The sequence below is a fragment of the Pezoporus occidentalis genome, unplaced genomic scaffold (assembly GCF_034315485.1).
Source record: "Pezoporus occidentalis ecotype Australia unplaced genomic scaffold, CSIRO_AGI_Poc_V1 ctg177, whole genome shotgun sequence".
Lineage (NCBI taxonomy): Eukaryota > Metazoa > Chordata > Aves > Psittaciformes > Psittacidae > Pezoporus > Pezoporus occidentalis.
The window spans coordinates 459,189-478,474 of NW_026913607.1; the positions used below are offsets into that span (position 1 = coordinate 459,189).

At 44.8% G+C, this 19,286-nt stretch overlaps 1 protein-coding gene across 1 annotated transcript in view; it reads left to right on the forward strand.

The window, feature by feature from the left end:
* The first annotated feature begins 16,445 nt into the window (after positions 1-16,445).
* PTGFRN (prostaglandin F2 receptor inhibitor) overlaps positions 16,446-19,286 on the forward strand; it is a 74,692-nt gene continuing 71,851 nt past the window's right edge. Inside the window, exon 1 of the mRNA XM_062614654.1 lies at positions 16,446-16,715. Coding sequence (XP_062470638.1) covers positions 16,655-16,715 — 61 coding nt within the window. The 5' untranslated portion in view covers positions 16,446-16,654. The remainder of the gene's footprint in view (positions 16,716-19,286) is intronic.

Here is a 19,286-nt window from a genome sequence, read left to right on the forward strand (position 1 = left end):
AAATCAAAGGTGGTTTCAATTTGTTCTCACTTATGCAAATGTGGCATATCCCACAAGCACATGGCAATATGCCATGGTGGTCCCTAGGAAAAATTCAGTTCTCATGAAAGAATCAAATTTTCTTTCCACACTGTGTTCTTCATATGCTCTGAGGATCCCTCATGTTGGGATGATGTGGGGATGGGTGTCTGAGGGGAAGATGCTTGCTGTGTGCCCATGTGACATGCTCTGGTAGCACCTCAACACCCTGCTCAAAGCATCAGAAGGGCAGGATATCTGTGCACCTTCCAAGCTGTGAGTCATGGGTTTTTGCCAGCAAAGCCCATACTTCCTGCTTTGTCCAGACATGCTAACAAGGTACCATGACATCTGACAGAGCATACCTACAGAGATGTGAAAGAAAACAGCAGGGCAGGGAAGGTGAAATATCATTTTGAAAGCATGAGAACTTCTGAAACATTAATCTGGTGAATAACTCCCTGCCAACAAAATTTCACTAAACCACTGATGTGAATCATGTTGCAGATGGCATCATCTTCCAAAGTGCTAGCAAAACACAGGGCTCAACCTTCAGTGGCCATGCATTGCTATTTCTGATCCAGCATAACAACACACCTGTAAAAGACAGAGCTTGTAATAATTACAGTTCAGGAAAAAAACCACCAACCAACCTGTTTGAGATTTGAATACCTGGTTTGCAGAAGGAGAATTGCCCAATTTTCTCAATGCAGCAGTGAAGTTGGGCTCATAGGATAAAGAGCACTGCATGCTCTAGTAGACTGAGAGATCTGCATTGATGCTTTTTTCTAAGAAGTGTAAAATCCTGTCATTTTTTGAGTGGAAGGTGAAGGTGATAGGCTTGGTAAAGTAGGACCAGTCACGGCACAAGTGGAAGGAGGAAGAAGAGATTGCATGTCAGCAGGGAACCTCTGCTTATGTTATTTCATGGGTTCAGGAAGATTGCTTCTAACATTGTTTTAAATACTAAAACCAGCGTGACCTGATATCAGGATGGATAAATAGTAGTGCTCTTGGGCATGTGATCTCTTGTATACAAGCTACATCTGTTTTATCTCAGCCTAAGGTCTTTTTGGCACTCGAATTTAGAGCCCATCCTCAGCTTTTCAGTAAGAAAAGATTAAAGGTCCCCATCCCCCTACACCTGATTTCCATGCAGGAGGACATGCTGACTCCAGATGAGAGCTGCGGTTGCTCTGAGTGGGTGCTCATTCACGTGGCCAGGACCCTGAGAAGAGCCATAGCACATACCCAAGGCAATTCTAAAATGAGAGCACCTCTCCCAAGTGGCTGGGGTCTGGGCAGCCTCATCTCAGATGGAGTTTCAAAGGAAGGAGAACTGAGGTTTCCACCACCCTGGTTTCCTGAGGAGGGACAGCCCTCCCAGGGACACTGGTACCTGTGTCCTAGGCTTTACCTTGCCACCCAGCCCAGAGCTGAGAAGTCCTCACAAAAGTTGGCCATCCTTTGCACACACTCCCCTACCCAATGATGTTAAAAGAACGATGCTGAGGATTGCGAAAACAGGCCCTCCTCAAGCAGGGAGACAATGGAAGAGAGCCAAAATAATGGCTGCCTTGAGCAAGCTTATTTTGGGCTCCATGAGTGTCTAACTCACCTGCTGTTTTAGTGACTGGAGCCTTGCCTTTCTTAGTGCACAGACTGCAGCTGCAGAGGAGCTGAACAGCAAAGCATGTTCAGCTTTGGATGGAGGAGGCTACTGCTAGTTAACCTTTTTGTTGGAGAAACTGGAAGGATGTAGTAGTTGAGGTGGAGGCTGAAGGAAGACACCGTCTCACCAGCAAGACCCTGGACTGCTGTCCTAAAGAGCTGGACTTTCTCCTTGCCTGTGCTGCTATGTACCTGTGGGATATCACAGACATCACTTCAACCAGGTAAGGTATTCACTGACTGAGCGTTTTCAATGACCAGTGCCCATCTTGAAATCCTAGGGTGCTGCTCTCTGCAGTGACAGAGATCAGCAAGAGTCCTGCTCTCAACCTGTGCATGCTATGGGAACATGGTGGTCCCTGGGTAGGCAGACCCTAGGCAGCTCAAAGAGGGTATCAGAAATTACTGACTCTTCCCATCAGGTGGTGAGCTGGTGATAATAAACACAGGAGTTGCTGTAAGCACTTCAGCATTGTAATGGTGTTATAGAACAACTTGAGAGGAAATTAATAGGGCCAGAGTAATGGGACTTGAATAGCACGTAGTACAAAAGGCTGAGGAATTCGTGAGCCCTAGGCAAGACCCCTCACAGAAATGTCAGCCCAGCCAGTTAAAATCAGGAAGCATTAGAAGACACTGAATATAATGCCAAGCTGCATAATAAACACTGCTACCAGCTATCACAGGAATGAAATTTCATAAAGAAAAGCCCATCTTGGTGTTTCCAGAAGGATTTCCTGTAGCAGACAGCTGAGAACTTGGGCTGATTAAACACAGATAAAAGTCTGAGTAACTGGAACAGCCTATCATGTTTTAATGCACCCTGGCAGTTCCAGCTAAAAGAGATGTAGCAAACACATCCAGGCCATTTTTAGCTCATCTCTGAATGTATACACACTGTGAGATAACTAACCATTTAATCCCTGCAATGTAGTGCAACACAGGGTCCATTAGCAGTCCTTCCATGGGAATGGGCACCCTGCTCAGTTCCCAGGGATGGGAATAGCATCTTGCAGCCTCTGCCATGAGACAGCAAGAGGCAAAATGCATAGATTTGCTCACACCCCATCTTGCAGGCTAACGGAGAAAAGAAGGAAAATGGCACTTTCTCTTGGTTAGAGAGGACTAGTCTCCTCTGTACTAGAGAAGGACCTGAAAGCAGCAGTTAGCCATGAGTCTTTCCGTGTTTGGCTCCACACACAGTACAGCTGTGATGCTTCATGGCTGGCCAGAGCTGCAGGCACAGCTCCACTGCTTTGAGCAATATGTTGGTGAGGTTCTTATACTTCTTTGCTGGTTTGAAAATTAGCTGCTGCCAGTTTCAGTTAAAGCACTCCCAGCTGGAGTTGAGGCTATACTGATTTTGATCTGTGATTGCCTGGTGACTTGTCAAAAGCAGTAAGTCATCAAGAAAAGAGCTGGGGTGAAACCTTGCAGACACTGAGCTTGTAGGCAGGGAGATCCTCAGACCTTGTTTTCCCCCACAGAAAGGTTTTGTTTGACTCTCAGAGTGATCTGGGTCCCAGTTCACTTCCTCAGGACCCCACTGCCTCCCTGACAAATGATACCACCACTAGTGGCTTCTAGCACTAAGCTTTGTGAAATGTCCTACTTTACACCCAGAGGTATAGCAACGGAGAGTCAATCTAGTGAAAAGAAAGGGACAGTGCAATTAAGTGAAGGGGAGCCAAAGTCAAGAAAGTTTTAGATTTGCTCCTTATCAATCTTTGTAAAGCTGGGACTGAGGCAAGGCCATGAGTCCTTAAACCCAGCACCTGGAAGCCACTGGCAGGCTCACAGCACAGGCAGATGGGATGTTTCTGTTACTGGTATTACCATCAACAGTACTACTAACCAAGTGATGATAGAAAAACTATCATCCAACGAACAGTGTACACCCTCCATTTCTGCACAATATGGCTTTAATTACACTCAAAGGCTCTAATATAACAAATTAGGGCTTAGTCAGTGTCCTTTGAAGTCAACAAAAAGATTCTTGTTGACTTGAGTGGGTATTTGCTGAGGACTCTACTAAGGGATGGCTTTGCCTCCGTGAAAAGCCACTGATGTCAGAGCTAGCAGAACTGAGACCCCATGACTGGCAAAATCAGGAGAGTGGATTTATTAAAGCCCCCTTGCTGTGCTGTTCTCACTGACTTATGAGCTGTAGAGGAGTTGCATGCTGGTCCATAACTCTCACCACTTACCCACACACCATCCAGTCCTAGGGAGTCACCCTTCTAGGACTACTATTTTCCTAGTTGAAAAATGAGACTAGGTCATCAGCTCAGGCACCAGCTCAGAATCTGACCTCTTTTTTGTTTCTCTTCATCCAAGAGAATTGGCAATCCACACTAATTTTTAAAACTGGCAGAGCTACCAAATCAGATTCAATTAGGTTCTTTCCACCCCTTGCACATGCTTGAAATAAAGCTTCTGTTATTGGAGTTTAGCTAACAAAGCTTTGTGTGAGAAAGGAAAGGCTCCAGCTAGTTTTTTTCTGTAACTAAAGCCATATGGGCTTGAAACTTGTTGAATCAATAATGAAACATGTCTGCGTCACAGAGCAGTTTTGATTCCAAGACATACAATTGACTGCAAAGTCACATTGCTGGTTAAAACTACTTTTTTTTTGTTTGTTTGTTTCAATTTGACAAATAATTTAGGGACTCCGCTGCTTGGGAGGATATGGTCTAGCTGACTGCCTGACAAAGCTTTAAAAAGTCCCCAAGCCAGCCTGAGGTTCTCTGTTGACTCATTTTCATAAGACATTTAACTACACTGTGGCAAATGCTTGCCAGCCATTTAGGCTAGTTGCTTACGACATGCCAAGATACATGAAGAGTAAAAATGATTTCAACCTTCTAATATCCCGTCCATCCTTCCCAACACATACATGGTAGCTGCACTAAGAAGCAGGTGAGTTGCTAATGCAGATTAAGCTGTCCTTTGAGGAGCTACAGCAATTAATCCACCCAGTAACTACTGAACAAATAAATATTTTTGTGACACATCAGTGTTTCCAGATTTGGAAAAGACTTGACAAATGCCTAACTGAACTTGCCCAGCAAGTGAACTGTGGTGGAGAAAAGAGTGTGCAGCCTCTGGAATGGCTGAGGGTGCTACTTGCTCAATGGTAGCATTTATTTTGTTTTATTTAGGTGCTTGAAGTGAAGGAGGAGGTTGGAGGATGCCAGAAGTGCTTCAGCAAAGCTTGCCAGTGTCAAGAATGTTCATCACTTTCACATAGCCTGCTCTTAGCCACCTGAAGTCCATCCACACAATATGAGGTATTCCCCTTCATTTTGGTTCTTGGCCTCAGCGTCAAATGGCTTTGTAATAAGGATCTAAAACAGCATTTTGTGGTACTCAAAAAGCTTTGGTAATTCTTTTCAGAAAGCTGAGCTTTTCTTAATTTCCTTTCTCATAGGCCCTGAGAATACTGCGCTTCATAACCTCTTGGTTCCTACTGGTCCTCAGACAAGCATAAGATCCCCATGCTTTATGAGCAGGAGGAGCCATGTGTTGCATGGTGGTGGACTCCAGGCTGTCAACTTGGGTCTCCTCCTCAGGGACTGTGGGAGCAGATGCCTTGGAGCTTGGTTTTCCCTGGGTTTTCTCTTTCTATTCTGATTCTATGTGAGGTAATTAAGGACTGAAAGGTTGCCTTAAGTGCAGCCTTGGCAATTGTATTTTACTGCAGTGTTCCCTCTTATCAGTTATTGGATTATAACAAGGCCTAAAAATCCAGTGCACATATGATTCTTTCTTGGAAAGGTTTAGTATTGAAAAACATTAACCATGGAGGCAGATAAAAAGATACCTGTGATTATGGTGCACTGTGGCACTGTAAATGGAGGTAACTGAAGCCAGTGTGTGCTGGAAAGAGGCAGGTGCTGCTGGCAAATTGCTCAAATTCCAGTTCACTGGAGTCCTGGAGCAAGGGAATGGAAACACCATGGGGGACAAAATTGTTACTAACCAAAATAGCTGACATCATCTGTCCTTGCATGGGAACCTGCCTGTCGATAGGGATATATCTCAATTTCCTGGTGTGAATTTTTCATAGTAATTTATAACTTTGGTAAAAATAAAACCCCAAACAAATAAAGTGAAAAAACTAAAGACTGCAATGTCTCATATTAAGCTCTCTCTGCTGTGGCAGCAGCTCCAGTTTCTCTTCTCAGATTTCTTTTCTGCTATTACTCAGAAAGAATCAGCAGCTGCTTAGGAAATATTCCAGAAAGATTCATTGAGAAGTTCCTGGTTGTTTTTCACATACTAATCTGACAGAAGTAACGTCTTCAAGGAAGGCACTGGTTCTCCTGGTTTTTGTCTGGTCCTCATAAATTAGTGGCTTCTGATAACATGGTTATCTAAAAGGAAGCAACAGCAGGGAGAGTGCAGGTCCAGGTGATGGGAGACAAGTACATTTTTTATGTCACAGAGGGGGAGTGAGAATTGCTTAGATTATTATAATGATCAAGTTTGTATCTTTTCAAACACTTTTGCTCAACCAAACTGCTTTCCAAGTGGGTGTATCTGGAGGCAACACCCATAAGAAGGATCATTTGGAAAAGATGCAGCACAGGCTCCTCTAAAAGTATCATGCCTTCAGGACATACTAACTCTGGAGTTATTTTGGTGCTGTTATTGTGCTCTGTGCTTTAGGGCCGGAGTATTCAGAGCCTGTCCAGAGAAGCTGTTGAGGTGGAGCTCAGTGCTCCAAATCAGTGCCTCTGAACAGGCACTCCTATTAATGAGCTTTGCTGTTCTTTTTTGTGCGCCTTCTTTTAGCTGGGACACCTGCTTGACAAGAGCATTTCTCCCCATAATGAGGATGCCTCACAAGAGTTAGAGCTGATGCCCACCCCCAGTCAGGGAGCTGGAAATTAGTGATTGTTAAAAAGGTCAGGGGGTAGAGGTGAGCAATAGTGTCAAGGCTCAGAGTTCCTCCAAACTGTGGCTGGAAGCTGCCACCCTGAGCCTTTCCCTGCCGTTGGACCCTGATTGTAAAATGAATCACATTCCTATTTCCAGGTCTCTGGTGCACCAGAGATGTTTGCCCATCATTCAAAATCAAAGCCTGTTTGCCCTTCCCCTGTCCTGTGTTACAGGCAGCCCTGCCCCTGAGTGCACTCCAGGCAAAATCTAAAGCTCTCACTGGCATCCACAAGTGGAGACATGAAATCTTCACAGAGCCAATATGGAGCCTCCAAAGCTCTCAAGACCATGAATCTTGCTGCATGAAGAATTACATGTAAAAGTTGCTTCTTCCTCTTCTGCTGTCACTAGAGGAAAAAAATGCAAGCAAACAAAAAAAAACAAAATCCTGGGTAAAAGCAGTTTGGATCTGTGATGTCCAGTGCTGCAAAACACTGTCCACTGAACTATACAAACTCTCAGGAATGTGGAACACATAACTGGGGCTTAATAGAGCTTTTACTGCTGGCTGCTTGGCCAATTATTCCTCTGGAAAAATTCTGTCTCTTTCCCTTTATTGGAGTGAGTTCATGATCATCTGTATAAAAGAAAGCTGTATTCTGAGAACACATACTCATTTGCATACGGATGGTGTTCTCTAGAAAATTATTTGAATAAAAATAAAAGAATGAAAACAGGAGTTTTCACTCAAGGGAAAAGTTAATGAACTCACTTCTCTTTCTTTCACTCCCTGATTAAATATTATGTTACCATTTTATCTTTGTGCATGAAGAATAAAGCACCATTCTGTATTTTGCCAGTTTCATTCATGAGGCTTTGTATTATTTTTACTGCAATAAAAAATTAAAAATTACTCTCTCCATATGAGAGCAGAATGGAGAAGAGCAGTAATTCCCTGCAGTATGGAGGAAGGAGAAAGACTAGATAGCCCCTTTTGTTTGTCTGAATAAGCATGAGATGTGCTCCAATATGTGCTATCTTCTTCAACCAGTTGGAGAAGACTGGCTACAGAAGCTCAACAAGAAATGCAAAAGGCATTACCTACTATGTGAGACCTTCCTTTCCGAAGAATGTTTTCTCTTTAATGCTTGTTATTTCAGCGAGCCTGTGGGCTCAGAAGCAGATTGCAGGGATGTTTTAAAGTTGACTGCTTGGTCATTCTAATTCAGTTCCTGTGTATTTTCAGTGTTGGTAACTAGTGGATCTTCAGTTGGACCAGCTAAGCACCATTGGAATTCTTGTTCTGCAGTGGTCAGGTAGCTCAGCTGAACTTGTTTTACTCACATAGGGCACCATCTAAAAAGGCAGCAGCAGAAGCATTGGCAACATTCAGATAAGTAAGTCCAGAAGTCATTTGTATGGCCAAAGATTACTGGACATTTTCCAGTGACTTTATATTCAGACACTGCTTTCTCAGAGAGAACCAAAATTTGTCCTCTTCTGAAGTCTCAGTGGTCTACATTAGCAAGACCTTTATATATTGTGATTTGAGTCTGAATGTGTTTCCTTGCTCGCAGTCCCTGTGGTCAGAGAGTAGGCAAGGATACTTTGTGCTGTAGTTTACTTTGTGGGGGGGTTTGTTTTTTGTTTTTTGCTATCCTGAAGAGCCACAGTCTCTGTGTTGCCAATAGAGAAGCACCTTCTAAAAGTGAACATCTTCAAGTTTGCAAGGTTTGCAAAGGCACAGATGTATGGAGCATTGTCCTAGAAGGTAACAGGAGCCCCCATCTGAAGGTCTGGGGTGAGGTATAGCTTCTCTGAGAAGTTTGAATCTGAGTTTCCTCCCTGACCATTATCCAAGAGTCACAGAAGTGCTCAATGAGTTTATGAGCCTTTTGTACTGCAGATACCCTCAAAATGCTGCAGGGTCAACAGCAAAGTGCCAAATCAGAATCAACAAGGCTTTAGTAGACACTCAAGAGTAACAAGCCAACCAATGGATTTACAGACAAACTGTAACAGCTTGTTATCTGTTGCCCCTGGGCATGAACACTGAGACATCTGCAGGTTTTGACCTGTTTTTTTTCTCTGCTGGCTCAACAGCTATTTAGCTGGTCATCCAATGTGAAAACAAAACAGATGGGATAAGGCAGCAAATTGCAATAGGCAGAAGATGGTGGACTACTAGGACGCCAACAGGACTGGAAATGAAATGCACAGGTTGCTTTGCTCTTCTTTATTATTTGTGTATCAAGATCTCAGATGTTTTGTTTCTGGAACTCTGTTAAAAGAAGAAGTTTCAGTTTGCCAGTTGTCATTGAACTTTTATGTTGGTTTTATTTTGCATATATTTTGCACCTCTAATCTCTTTGCTTGACACGGCAAATTAGAAATGAACGTGAAAAACACACACTGAAACTTCACTGACTTTCACTGATTTTTATCTGAGAACACAAAGCTCTTTTCATATCATCTCCTCCAGTCCCACCAGAGGAAGGGAAGACCTCCCCAGAAGACTGACTTTTGGATAGTCCTTTGGACTGAGATCTCTGCTCCTTGGGATGCAGTGACTGTGCTAGTTTATATCATGCCTCTCCTGTTTCTAGACTCTCGTTAATAAAGTGTGTGCCCAGATTGTCAGATGGGGTCAGTATCAGCAGCCCCAGCCTAATTTCTTAATTAGCCCCTGTTAATGTAAATGAACTCAAAAAGATTCTTTTAGCCTCAGTGTTGATTCTTTTAGCCGCAAGTCCTCTTTTGACAAGACAGCGTGTTTCTTCTTTCATGGTTAGGTATAGCAACAACACTGTCTTGCTGTATGAGAAGGATCTGACACATCCTATGGCGCTCACTTCTCATCCCTGGATTATAGATTATTTTAAATCAACTCAGGATAATAGGTGACAGCTCAGTGTATGTTACATGTAGCATTTCAGTTTTGTGTAGGCAAGACACCTCCTGGCTTTTTGTTTCCATAATTTCCATGTTTCAAATGGCCTGAATATTGGGTTATTTGCCTTGTGTAGTAGAAGGTAACACTATGTGAGATTCTGGGACTTGTCAGAGATATGCACTGTTACTGTTTCTGTTTTAATCTGATTTATCCTCATCGCATATATGTCCTACTCATTACAATCAAGGTCAGAAAAGGATTTGAGCCTGTTTCTGATGTGGGAAGACAGCAGTCTCACAGGTAAAAAACACAAAGAAGAGCTAAGCTCAGACTGACCTTAGTGAATAAAGCGAACTCTCAAAATGGAGTGTAACTGGACTATTTCGAGAGAGTGAATTTGAAGCAGTGTAAGAAATTGTACCTGCTCATGTTAAAAGCAGCCTCTTCTCTCCCTTGTGACTTCAATTTTGCCTAGGAGAATCTGTATAAAAACAAACAAAATGCCAACAGAAATGCTTCTATTGTTTTCCTCCTCTGTTTCTAATGAAAACTGTTCTTTTAAAGCAGAGCAATCTCCTCCCCTATGATTTTTGCAGTCACAACGCAGAAAGAGAGAAAACCTGAAAGGAAAATTGACGCATTTTGATTTTTCCTTGCTCAAGACAGGAAACATGCCAGTGGGAAAGAGAACAAAAATCATGTTCAGTAAATCTGGATTTTAAACTGCCTCTAATGATCAACAGCAATCATACAAATATTTATTTCTGGTTTTAACAGTTTATTTGTGTTTAAGCTGACAGCTGATCTTTAATTTGATACTCCATTTCCTTTACATAAATATATATATCTTTTAGATTGGTTCTTTAATTACACGCTTTCGTAGGCGTTCAGACAGCAACTTGTTGGGGAATGATTTTGTCACATACACATGCATAGCATGCACTTTCTGTTCACTAATTCTTTGGTTGCTGATATTCAATTCAGTACTTGCAATCAAATACTGTTTGCACTGAAGCTGACAAGAAAATGTCCAATAGTTTCAACAGGGTGCTGATTTTATCCTTAACATTCATACCACAGTGGGAGCTGTCATTGACATCTAAAACAAAATTTTTAATATCTATCTAGTGCTTTGAAGTGCAGCTCCTCACATTGGATAGTAAGCATTCACAGTTTCAACCAAAAAACCATGGAGGGACTGCACCCCTGCTGCTGGAAGTGCGAAAGAGAGGCATGAAGTAGGAGGACGTCTAATTTATGGCGTAACAGTTTGGATAACTTTTTTGTGTGTGGCTTGCTCATGTGGCATCATTAACATGGATTGTGCAACCCACAGCCACAAACAGGTCTCTGCAACCTGCCTCTTTCCTAGTTACGTCTCCAACCTGTAGACCATCTAGACCACCTTGCTGCAGGCAAGCATCTAGAGATATGCTGCTACATCTGTATGTATGCAAGGAAATATCATGACACATGGGTTTTTCTACTTGCGTGTTTAGTCCTGAAAAATGCCATCAAATTCAACAAGAGCTCAGCATGTAACATAAAGCAACTGCTTATGAATGCTTAAATAGTTAGGAACCAAACTTCAGGTAGCCAGATTTGAAAAATGTAGGCAGTCTTTGAAAGATGTGCTGTATTGAAAGGAGACTAGTCTAAAACTGCCCATGAAGTCTAAGAGCTTATGATGTAAAGAAACCTGTAGCTTGCAGTGTGTGCTTCCTACTTTTCCTGGATTTCATTATGCCTTCCTGCCTGACAGAACAGCTGTAACATTAAACCTACTGAAATTTGTAAAGTGCTTAGAGACTCACTGAAAGGAGGCAGTAGAGGAGTAAAAGGTACTCAATTTTCATTGCTATTTTATCAGGAAAGATAGTTTCCAGAGTGTCTTCATAATATGTAAGAATAAATAACTGCAAATGTAGAATCTGTTCTTTGTTCATTAATGGGTATCTTTGGGCCTGTGGTTGAGGAGAATCTCCTTTAAGTAGAAGATGAATATAGATTTGAAGATTTGAATTAATATTTCAATACCTTTCATAGGGCCATGGCTTGAACTGGTGTGCTTTACTACTGCATGAACACTATACAGATCTACTGGCACTTAAATAATAGTGGCAAATTGTTTGACTATTTTCTCCTGTCGAATTTCAAGTAGGTTTTCCAATAAATCATTGATTGATGCTTTTTTCTTCATTATTTGGTTAGCTCAATAGCCAGCTGAACAATATTCATCAAACAAATTACTTACTTTTCCCCCATCAATCTGCAAATAATTTATTCACAAATACTTTTTACATGAGACAGCCAGCTCTAGCCAGGACAAATCAAGGTAATTTCCTACTCTTTTGATCAAATGCCAGTAAGACTTTATCTTGGACAGCTCAATAGAGGCAGGTTTTAATGCATAATACATAATGGGTAAGCTGAGGTTTTCACAGCACTTTGTGAGCTCTCTGCTATTGCCCATATTTCTCAGTAGTTCAACTGAGAGAGGAATGACGGGGACATTTATTTTCCATCCAGGAATGCTCAGACACATTTCACAAAGCCAGCTCTACAGCTCTGAGGGTGTAGGGCTCACCTCAGCCACAACCATGATGGGGCAGCCCCTTGGCTGGAAAATGCAAACTGCTTAACAGAGCAGGAGTCGAGGAGAGGAAATGAAGATGAGTATTGTGCCCACTCCAAAACACAAACAAAACTTAGAGGCAGAATAAAATCAAGCAATGTGGAATTTGACCAGTACGCTGAGGATAATGTCTCTAGCTCTTGAGAAAAAGAGTCTTTAATGAGTAGCCAAGACACAAGACGGCACATCCCCATGTAGATTTCTCCAGGACAACATTTACACTGTGGTTCCTTTTCCCCAGGGTTCTCATGCAAGCAGTTTGGAAGCCGCTGACAGTCCCTTACCGACCTTAGTGGCTGTCATATTGCTGACAGAGCTGATGAGCATAGCCTTATCCCCCTCTATGCCTACCCCTCTCTTTTGTTGGGGAGAGATTAAGGCTGCTACACACCAGCAGCAAGGAGACTCAAGTAAATAGGGCAATGGGGCCAAAAGATTTCTCCCCTGCTTAAGGCTTGCAGCCAGCAATCTGCACTGCATGTTAGCAGTGCTTTTGCAGCCTCTGCCCCTGAACATGGTGCTGGATCCTCATCAGGGTGGGTCCTTCTGCTATTGGTTGGAGATGTAAAGGGCTTCTGAATGCAGTTTACCTTTGCACTCCATGCTGCATGCAGGCCTGCTATGCAGTCGTCTAACCTTTGTCTTCTGCTGCTTAGGAAACAAAGAAGTGGGGAGAACAAGAGTCATTTATCCATGTTTGTAAAGAGTGAAACTTTGCAACAGCAAGCAAATATATATTGGAGGAGTGGCACAAAAATGGAGTGGTTGTATATGGGTTTCTGTAGGATCAGTGTGCATTCATGCACATATGTGCATGTATAATAATATGTCTAATACAACACTTTAATCTTGATCCTTCCTTGAGATTCAGTTGGTTAATCTAGTTACTCCCAAATGAGAGATGCCTTCACCCTTTGCATTATGCAGAAATCTAGGCATGATGAAATGCAGGCAAATATTTCTGCAGCATCATCAATAAACAAATCATATGTGGTATCTACTCGAAAAAACAACATGCTAAACACTGAAAGTCAAATGGGATGCCTTTCTGAGAAACCAACAACTGACCACATATTTACTCTGCATCTCACGAATAAACAAGGTGAAAGCAGAAAACCAGAGGAAAATATTTATCCTGACTTTATACTTGGAGAAAGCTTTTGACTCAGTCTGGCTCTTGTAGCTGAGCTATGCAAAATGGAATTGGCAAGGGGAAAAAATGACATAATCACATACATGTAACAATCCATTGAAAGTAGGACACACAAAAAAGAAGAAAACAGGTTTTAAAGGAGAAGGTAGACTAACACAGTGGCCAGCTTCATGCCTGCTCTTTCTGTCATCTATGCTGGAGATTTATCAGCCTCAGAGAAACAGTTCTCAAACTGAATGAGGGATCTCAAGCACCAGCTTAAATTGTCACAATACTACGAAACGTATTTTAGCACACCCTGCTGCAAGGCCATGTAGCGAGGAAGGAAGAACGTTGGTGATGGCAGGATAAAGATGCTCTCTTAGAAAACACAGATGCAGAGAGACAGTTGGAGATTCAACATGGGTAATGGACTCCACAAGGTTTTTGTGCAGTGTAGGCTGTTAATGGTCTAATTCCATTTTTAGAGATGTGAGAGAGGGAAACCAAACGACGACTGAGAGATGATTTTTACTTTGTGCACAGCATGTGTGTATAGAACACAATGACACTGTATCTAGGGTGGGTGCCTGTGAGTTAAAAAGCACTTAGAAACATTGGAGAGTGAAAAATGCTTCAGTGGCTGAAACTGAATCTTACAGTGTGAGGCTTCAAAGGAAACACTCTATTCAGTTTAACAAGCAGAAGTGGTACGATCACCATGTATGGTTACTTACCCATGAAAATGGGTGGGTTACAGTTTTTAGACAAAGGCATAACAAGTCCTGATGTCTCGAAGTTGGATAAATTCAGCCTTAAAGGAAGCATTTTCCTGGCAGCAAGAATAATTACATTGGAATAAATTAGTAAGTAGAGTGAGGCACTTGCCGTTACTTGGGGTCTAAGACAAAGATGTGCTGTCTTTCAAACTCACTTTGATACAGCTGCTGGGAAAGAAAAAATCTATGGCTTGCGTGTATGGGTCAGATTAACAGGTACAGTGGTCCCTTCTGGCACTTGTTGAGAACACCACACACCATAGCTCAGAATAGCACGGATTTACCTGTTCTTTTCACCAGTGTAACTAACTGCGGAGCAGTGGTGAAGTAGATGCTGGTATCTAGCAGTTACAGTAAGAGCAATAGGGTATTCAAAATGGGACAATCGTGAGAAAATTTTTTTCCAAGGACACAATGAAAATCATCAGGTCACTGCTGTACTTTTCAGCATGGTAATTCATGTCCTGGATCAGTGTTCCTCAACTAGCAACAGAGCACAGGAAATAAGAAGTACAAAGCAAATGTGGACTGGGGGTCTGCAAAATAAGGGGCCTTGTGCACACAGTAAACTTTGCATTCATGACTGCATCCATGTATATGTATCAGGATCACTGCTGCCAGGCTTAAGAGGCACAAGGGGAGTATTTTCAGCATGAGAGTTTGATGAAGTTGCAGCAGTTTAACCAGCATGATGGAAGGTGATCAGTGAGAGATGTTCTAACCTGTTTTCTAAATTTTGTGTAAGGGACATGGCTTAGTTTACAGAAGTGATGTTTTTCAGTGAAGGAAAGATGTATTTGAATGCTGGCCAAAGGAGGAGGTAGAGCAGAAAGACTGGAAAGAGGCAGCAAGAACAAACAGGCACAGGAGGGTATTGTAAACATAGGTGAAAAGAGTCTTGTTTTGTTTGGGCAGCCCTTTCTCAGTCATGCTTATGGATTCAGCCTCATTTGCAGTTTGGGAGCTAGGAGAACTTCAGTGTAGACAGGACTAAGTGGCCCCCAGGTACCTCATGGCTGCAGTTCTGCAAAGAGATCTACTGTGTACAGGAATTCGGGTAATTGTGGTTGGAGGGTAAAAGTTCTGATCATCAGTTTTAGGAGGGTCTTTTTTCATTCCTACAAGGCAACCCTCTCTACTGTAAAGCATTACAGAATGAGTAACAAAGGCCAAACTAAAATCCAATCTGATAATCATGCTCAGTTATGAACACAGCACACACTTCCTGCTAGTGGAAGTAAACAACCTCACCCAAGTCAAGGCATGCTCAAGACCAAAGTGCAGCAAAGACGCTAGAATAAATCCTAAACCAGCCATTTTGTGTGGGAGCAGCAGCCCGAAACTGCATAGGCTCTGGAGATTCCCCACTCACAGAAACAGTGTAACACAGACTCAGCTCCATCACCAACAAAAGAACTGATAGCCTGAAGGGAGCCTAGGTAGCAAAGTGCACAACGCACATGAGGAGAGCGCTGATTTACAGTTAAGGGGAATGAAGCAGCAGATAACTGACTGAGTTACTAGAGAGAAGGCCAGTGCCTCAGTTCTTTGTTTTTACAAACAGGAAATTAAATCCCCGAGCAAACAAAAATCCCTTGTCAGCAGGCCGGGAAAAAAGGTGGTGGAGTGGTGGCAAGAATCCCGTGTGGCAGCCGCCCTTTGTTGAGTTAACGTTGGGAAGGCAAGAAGGGGAAAAGAAACTTTGTCCTAAACAGGGCAGCGCTGCTTGTGTGCAAGAGTAACCCTATCCCCTGCTTGGGGCAGAGGGCATCCATGCTGCCCCCTACGCTCCCTGTCCTAACCCAGGCTGTGCAGGGCAGGGACAAAAGTGGACCCCATCCCACAGGTGGGTTTTGAGTCTATGCCTGCGTGAGTGGGGGGGACACGAGAGGACCCTCCAGTTAGGGCTGTGAGACCACATGTAGGGAACCTCCGTGTTTGGGCTGTGCTCGGATCAGCGGGCAGCTCTCGGCCTCCGTTTGCGTGGAGATAGAGATGCGGGTGACCCCCCATGCCTGTGTTGTGGTTCAGTGTGGGGGAACACTGGGCTGCGGATGTGTCCGTGAGAAAAGGGGCGCTCAGCCGATCCCTGCGACGGGGGTACCCGCTTGGGGTGGCGGGCACAGCGGACACGAGGAGACCTCACCCCGGCGCGGCGCGGCGCGGCCGGGGAAGAGTGCAGCAGGGCAGGAGCGGCGCCATGGAGGCCCCGCGCGCTCGCAGGGCCCAACGGCTGTTCCCGGGCGGCAGCAGCAGGGAGTCCAGCTCCGAGACCTCTCCCCTCCCCCGCGCCCGGGCACGGGGCCTGTCCCGGGCCACGTGTGCGTGGTAGCTCCTGGAGGCCGGGAGACGCGACCCCGCTGTGTGAGGAGCTCTCCGCACAGCAGTCTGTTCTCCTCCCCTCTCAGGGTGTGTAGGCTAAACTGGGCCGGACCCCCCCGCCTCCCCCAGTACCTGCAGGAGGGGGCGGGCGCTGGAGAAAGTTTGTCTCTGTGGTTGGCTGCGCCGCGCGGCACGGCCGGTCGGGGCGGGCGGGCGGCTCCGTGTGCTCGCAGGGCAGCGGGAGGCGAGCTGTTGGCCGAGGAGCAAGCTGCCGGCGGTCTTGCTCGCGCAGGAAGAGGCATCCGCGTAACCCTGCCAGCATGGGGCACCGCGGGCTCAAGGCGTCCTGCCTGCCTCTCTTCGTTCTCCTGCTGCTGCTCGGTGAGCCCGCAGGCTGCGCGACCGGGGCAGCAGGGAGGGCGGCGGGGGGAGGGGCAGGTTGTGCTCTTACACCTTACCCCCAGGTAGTGGGGGAGACCCAGGCCCGCGGGCACGGGCCCCTTGGCGCTGGGCGGGGGACCGCCCGCCGTGCTGTGCCCGCCTGAGGCGCGGCGGAGCGCAGCCGGGCGCTGCCCTCCGAGGGGCGGCGAAGCCGGGCTCAGCCGTGCCTAGCCCCGCTGGCAGGGCCGCCGCCTTCACGCTCTCTTGACGCGCCCGGTGGCGTTAACGGCCGGCGCAGCCCTAACGGCTCCGCGTTCCCTCGGCTCCCGGTGCTCCTTCCAAGGCCGGAGCGCGGACTGCTGCCGCGTATCTCCCCGGAACTTCAAGGGGGATGGGGCGCGGGGCATGCTGCTTGCCGCTTTTTCCCGGTGAGAGGGGTTTCCACAGGCGGTCGGGGTGACGTGACGGTGTGGCCGTAGCTGCTCTTACGCGACCCGGTGCATGGGCTGTGGTCGCTGCAAGGTAAGGGCAGTGAAATTTCACCTCGCAGTTCGTGAAGTGTCTCGTTTCAGGGCCGAGGGGGAGATCATTTTCCTGTCTTCCTCCCGGCCTCGAGGGAAGCTGCAGGATGGGCCCCCACAGCTGGCAACGGGAGGCCGGGTTCTTGGGGCACTCCGGTGTTGAGGGGGAAAGAAATACTTGTGCACCCTCCCTTCCTGGCTCTTGGGGTTTGCTGCCTCTGCTGTGAAGTTCTGCGAAGAGATAATGAGTAATTGAGTAGGTGATGTTTTATGGCGTGTTCACGTAATTGTGTAGCTGTCGTTAGTTTAACGTGGCGTTATTCCTTACTGGTGTTAATGCCAGGCAGGTGGTGTGCGGAAATAAAGACACTATAGCAAGAACGACACAAAAGGGTGAATGGTGGGTTTTGTTTTTTAGCTCTTCACTTTCCTCACACACATACTACCCCCTTTTTCCAACACTGACTTGTAGCATTGTTGTTAACAGTGTTACTGAAGTAGCAGTATGTTTAACTAGAGAACCAGAAGGTTGTTCAGGTAGCGTAGTTATGTGTAGTACTTCAGCAGTTCTGTGTGGTCAGGAGTACTTCAGGTGCTGGTGAGCAAGCATGCCCCACAAATTAGTACATGCAGTTCTTGATTCAGCACTTGCAGGTAGTAAGTGGGAGCCTTTTCCAGATTGAGGGCGGAATGGGTAACAGTGCCCTAGCCCCATGCTGCAATGCTTTTCAAACAAAACTGTATTTACTGACTTAGTTTCTGCTTGTATAACTATATAACTAATTCTTGTTTTAAAGTCTGCCAGAGCACTTTCCTCATGGTTTGGCTGTTGAGTCTTTCATAGCCAGGTCTGCAAAGCAGATAGTTACAGTTGAAAAGTCAGTTTCCTAAAGCTAGCTCATCCTAGTCTCTTCGCTGAGGCTGCTTGCAGGCAGTGAGGCAATTGGGGCAGATGGGTGTCTATCTACAAGTCAAGATCCTACCACATGAAGGTGTCCACTGTGCTTTCTTTTACTTGCAGCTATCAGTCATCTAATTTATCTGTACAATACAGGCTTTTTGCCAGCTGGGGAAACAGCGAAGAACTATAGAGAGCACCTTTAGTGTTTCTGTTTAGAAACAGAAGAGGAATACTTTTTTTTTTTTTCAAGAGAATAGTTTAGTAGGACAAGTGGAAAATCAGAGCTCTCAGGTACTTAAGGTCATGCAGCAAAAACTAAAAACCATTAAAGGATGATGTGCAGCAGGAAAGTTGTTACCTTTTTAATTCCAGGTAAAATAATTAGAAGAACTTAAACTGTGCATGCACAGATATCTGAACACTGTTCATGATATGGTTTGTCTGGGTGTTCTGAATTGCCTTTTGGGGATATATGAAACCTGTGCTGTTATCCTGTGAAATGCTCTGGAAACCAAAACAACCCTTCCAGGACAAAGCATCCAAAAACCAAAGCAGGTATCTGGTGGTTACCAAGTCTCAGACTCTAAAGTAAAGAGGAAGCCCTACAGCTACTGGATTATCCCCTACCTCCACCCCCCCTCTCCCCCTCCAGGTTCTTGCTTGAGATTTGAAGTAAGAATTTCAGTGTATCTGAAAAAAGCTTTGGTTTTAAAGTGCTGTGGGGCTTGAGGAGAGCAGGCACTCAGTAGATCCTGGTGGAAAACCATTGAATATGAGTTTCCCAGAGGTGGCCTTTTTCTTACTACTGTTTAGACCTGTGTGACACTTGCTGTCCGCTGTGATGACCCCCAGGAGTCTTGTGTTTACATGAATAGAGTTCTTTCCTACAACTCATCTGAAATTCTTTGTTGTTTTTGTGTTTTCTCTTTTTTTCTTGTCCCCAGAAGCTGCAACATTTAGGCCTTTGAATCAAGGTTTAATTCAAGCTCTAAAATAAAAAGCTTTTGGTAATTAGTATAAGTTATTGTGATCAGGAACTTCAAGGAAAAGTGTGCATTTGCAGCTGAAGTGAAAGCATTAGAAAATGGGAGATCCTCAAGGTTTAGGGCAAGGGGCTGGTAGCCCAAGGTGTGTTAGAGGGGAGTCTTT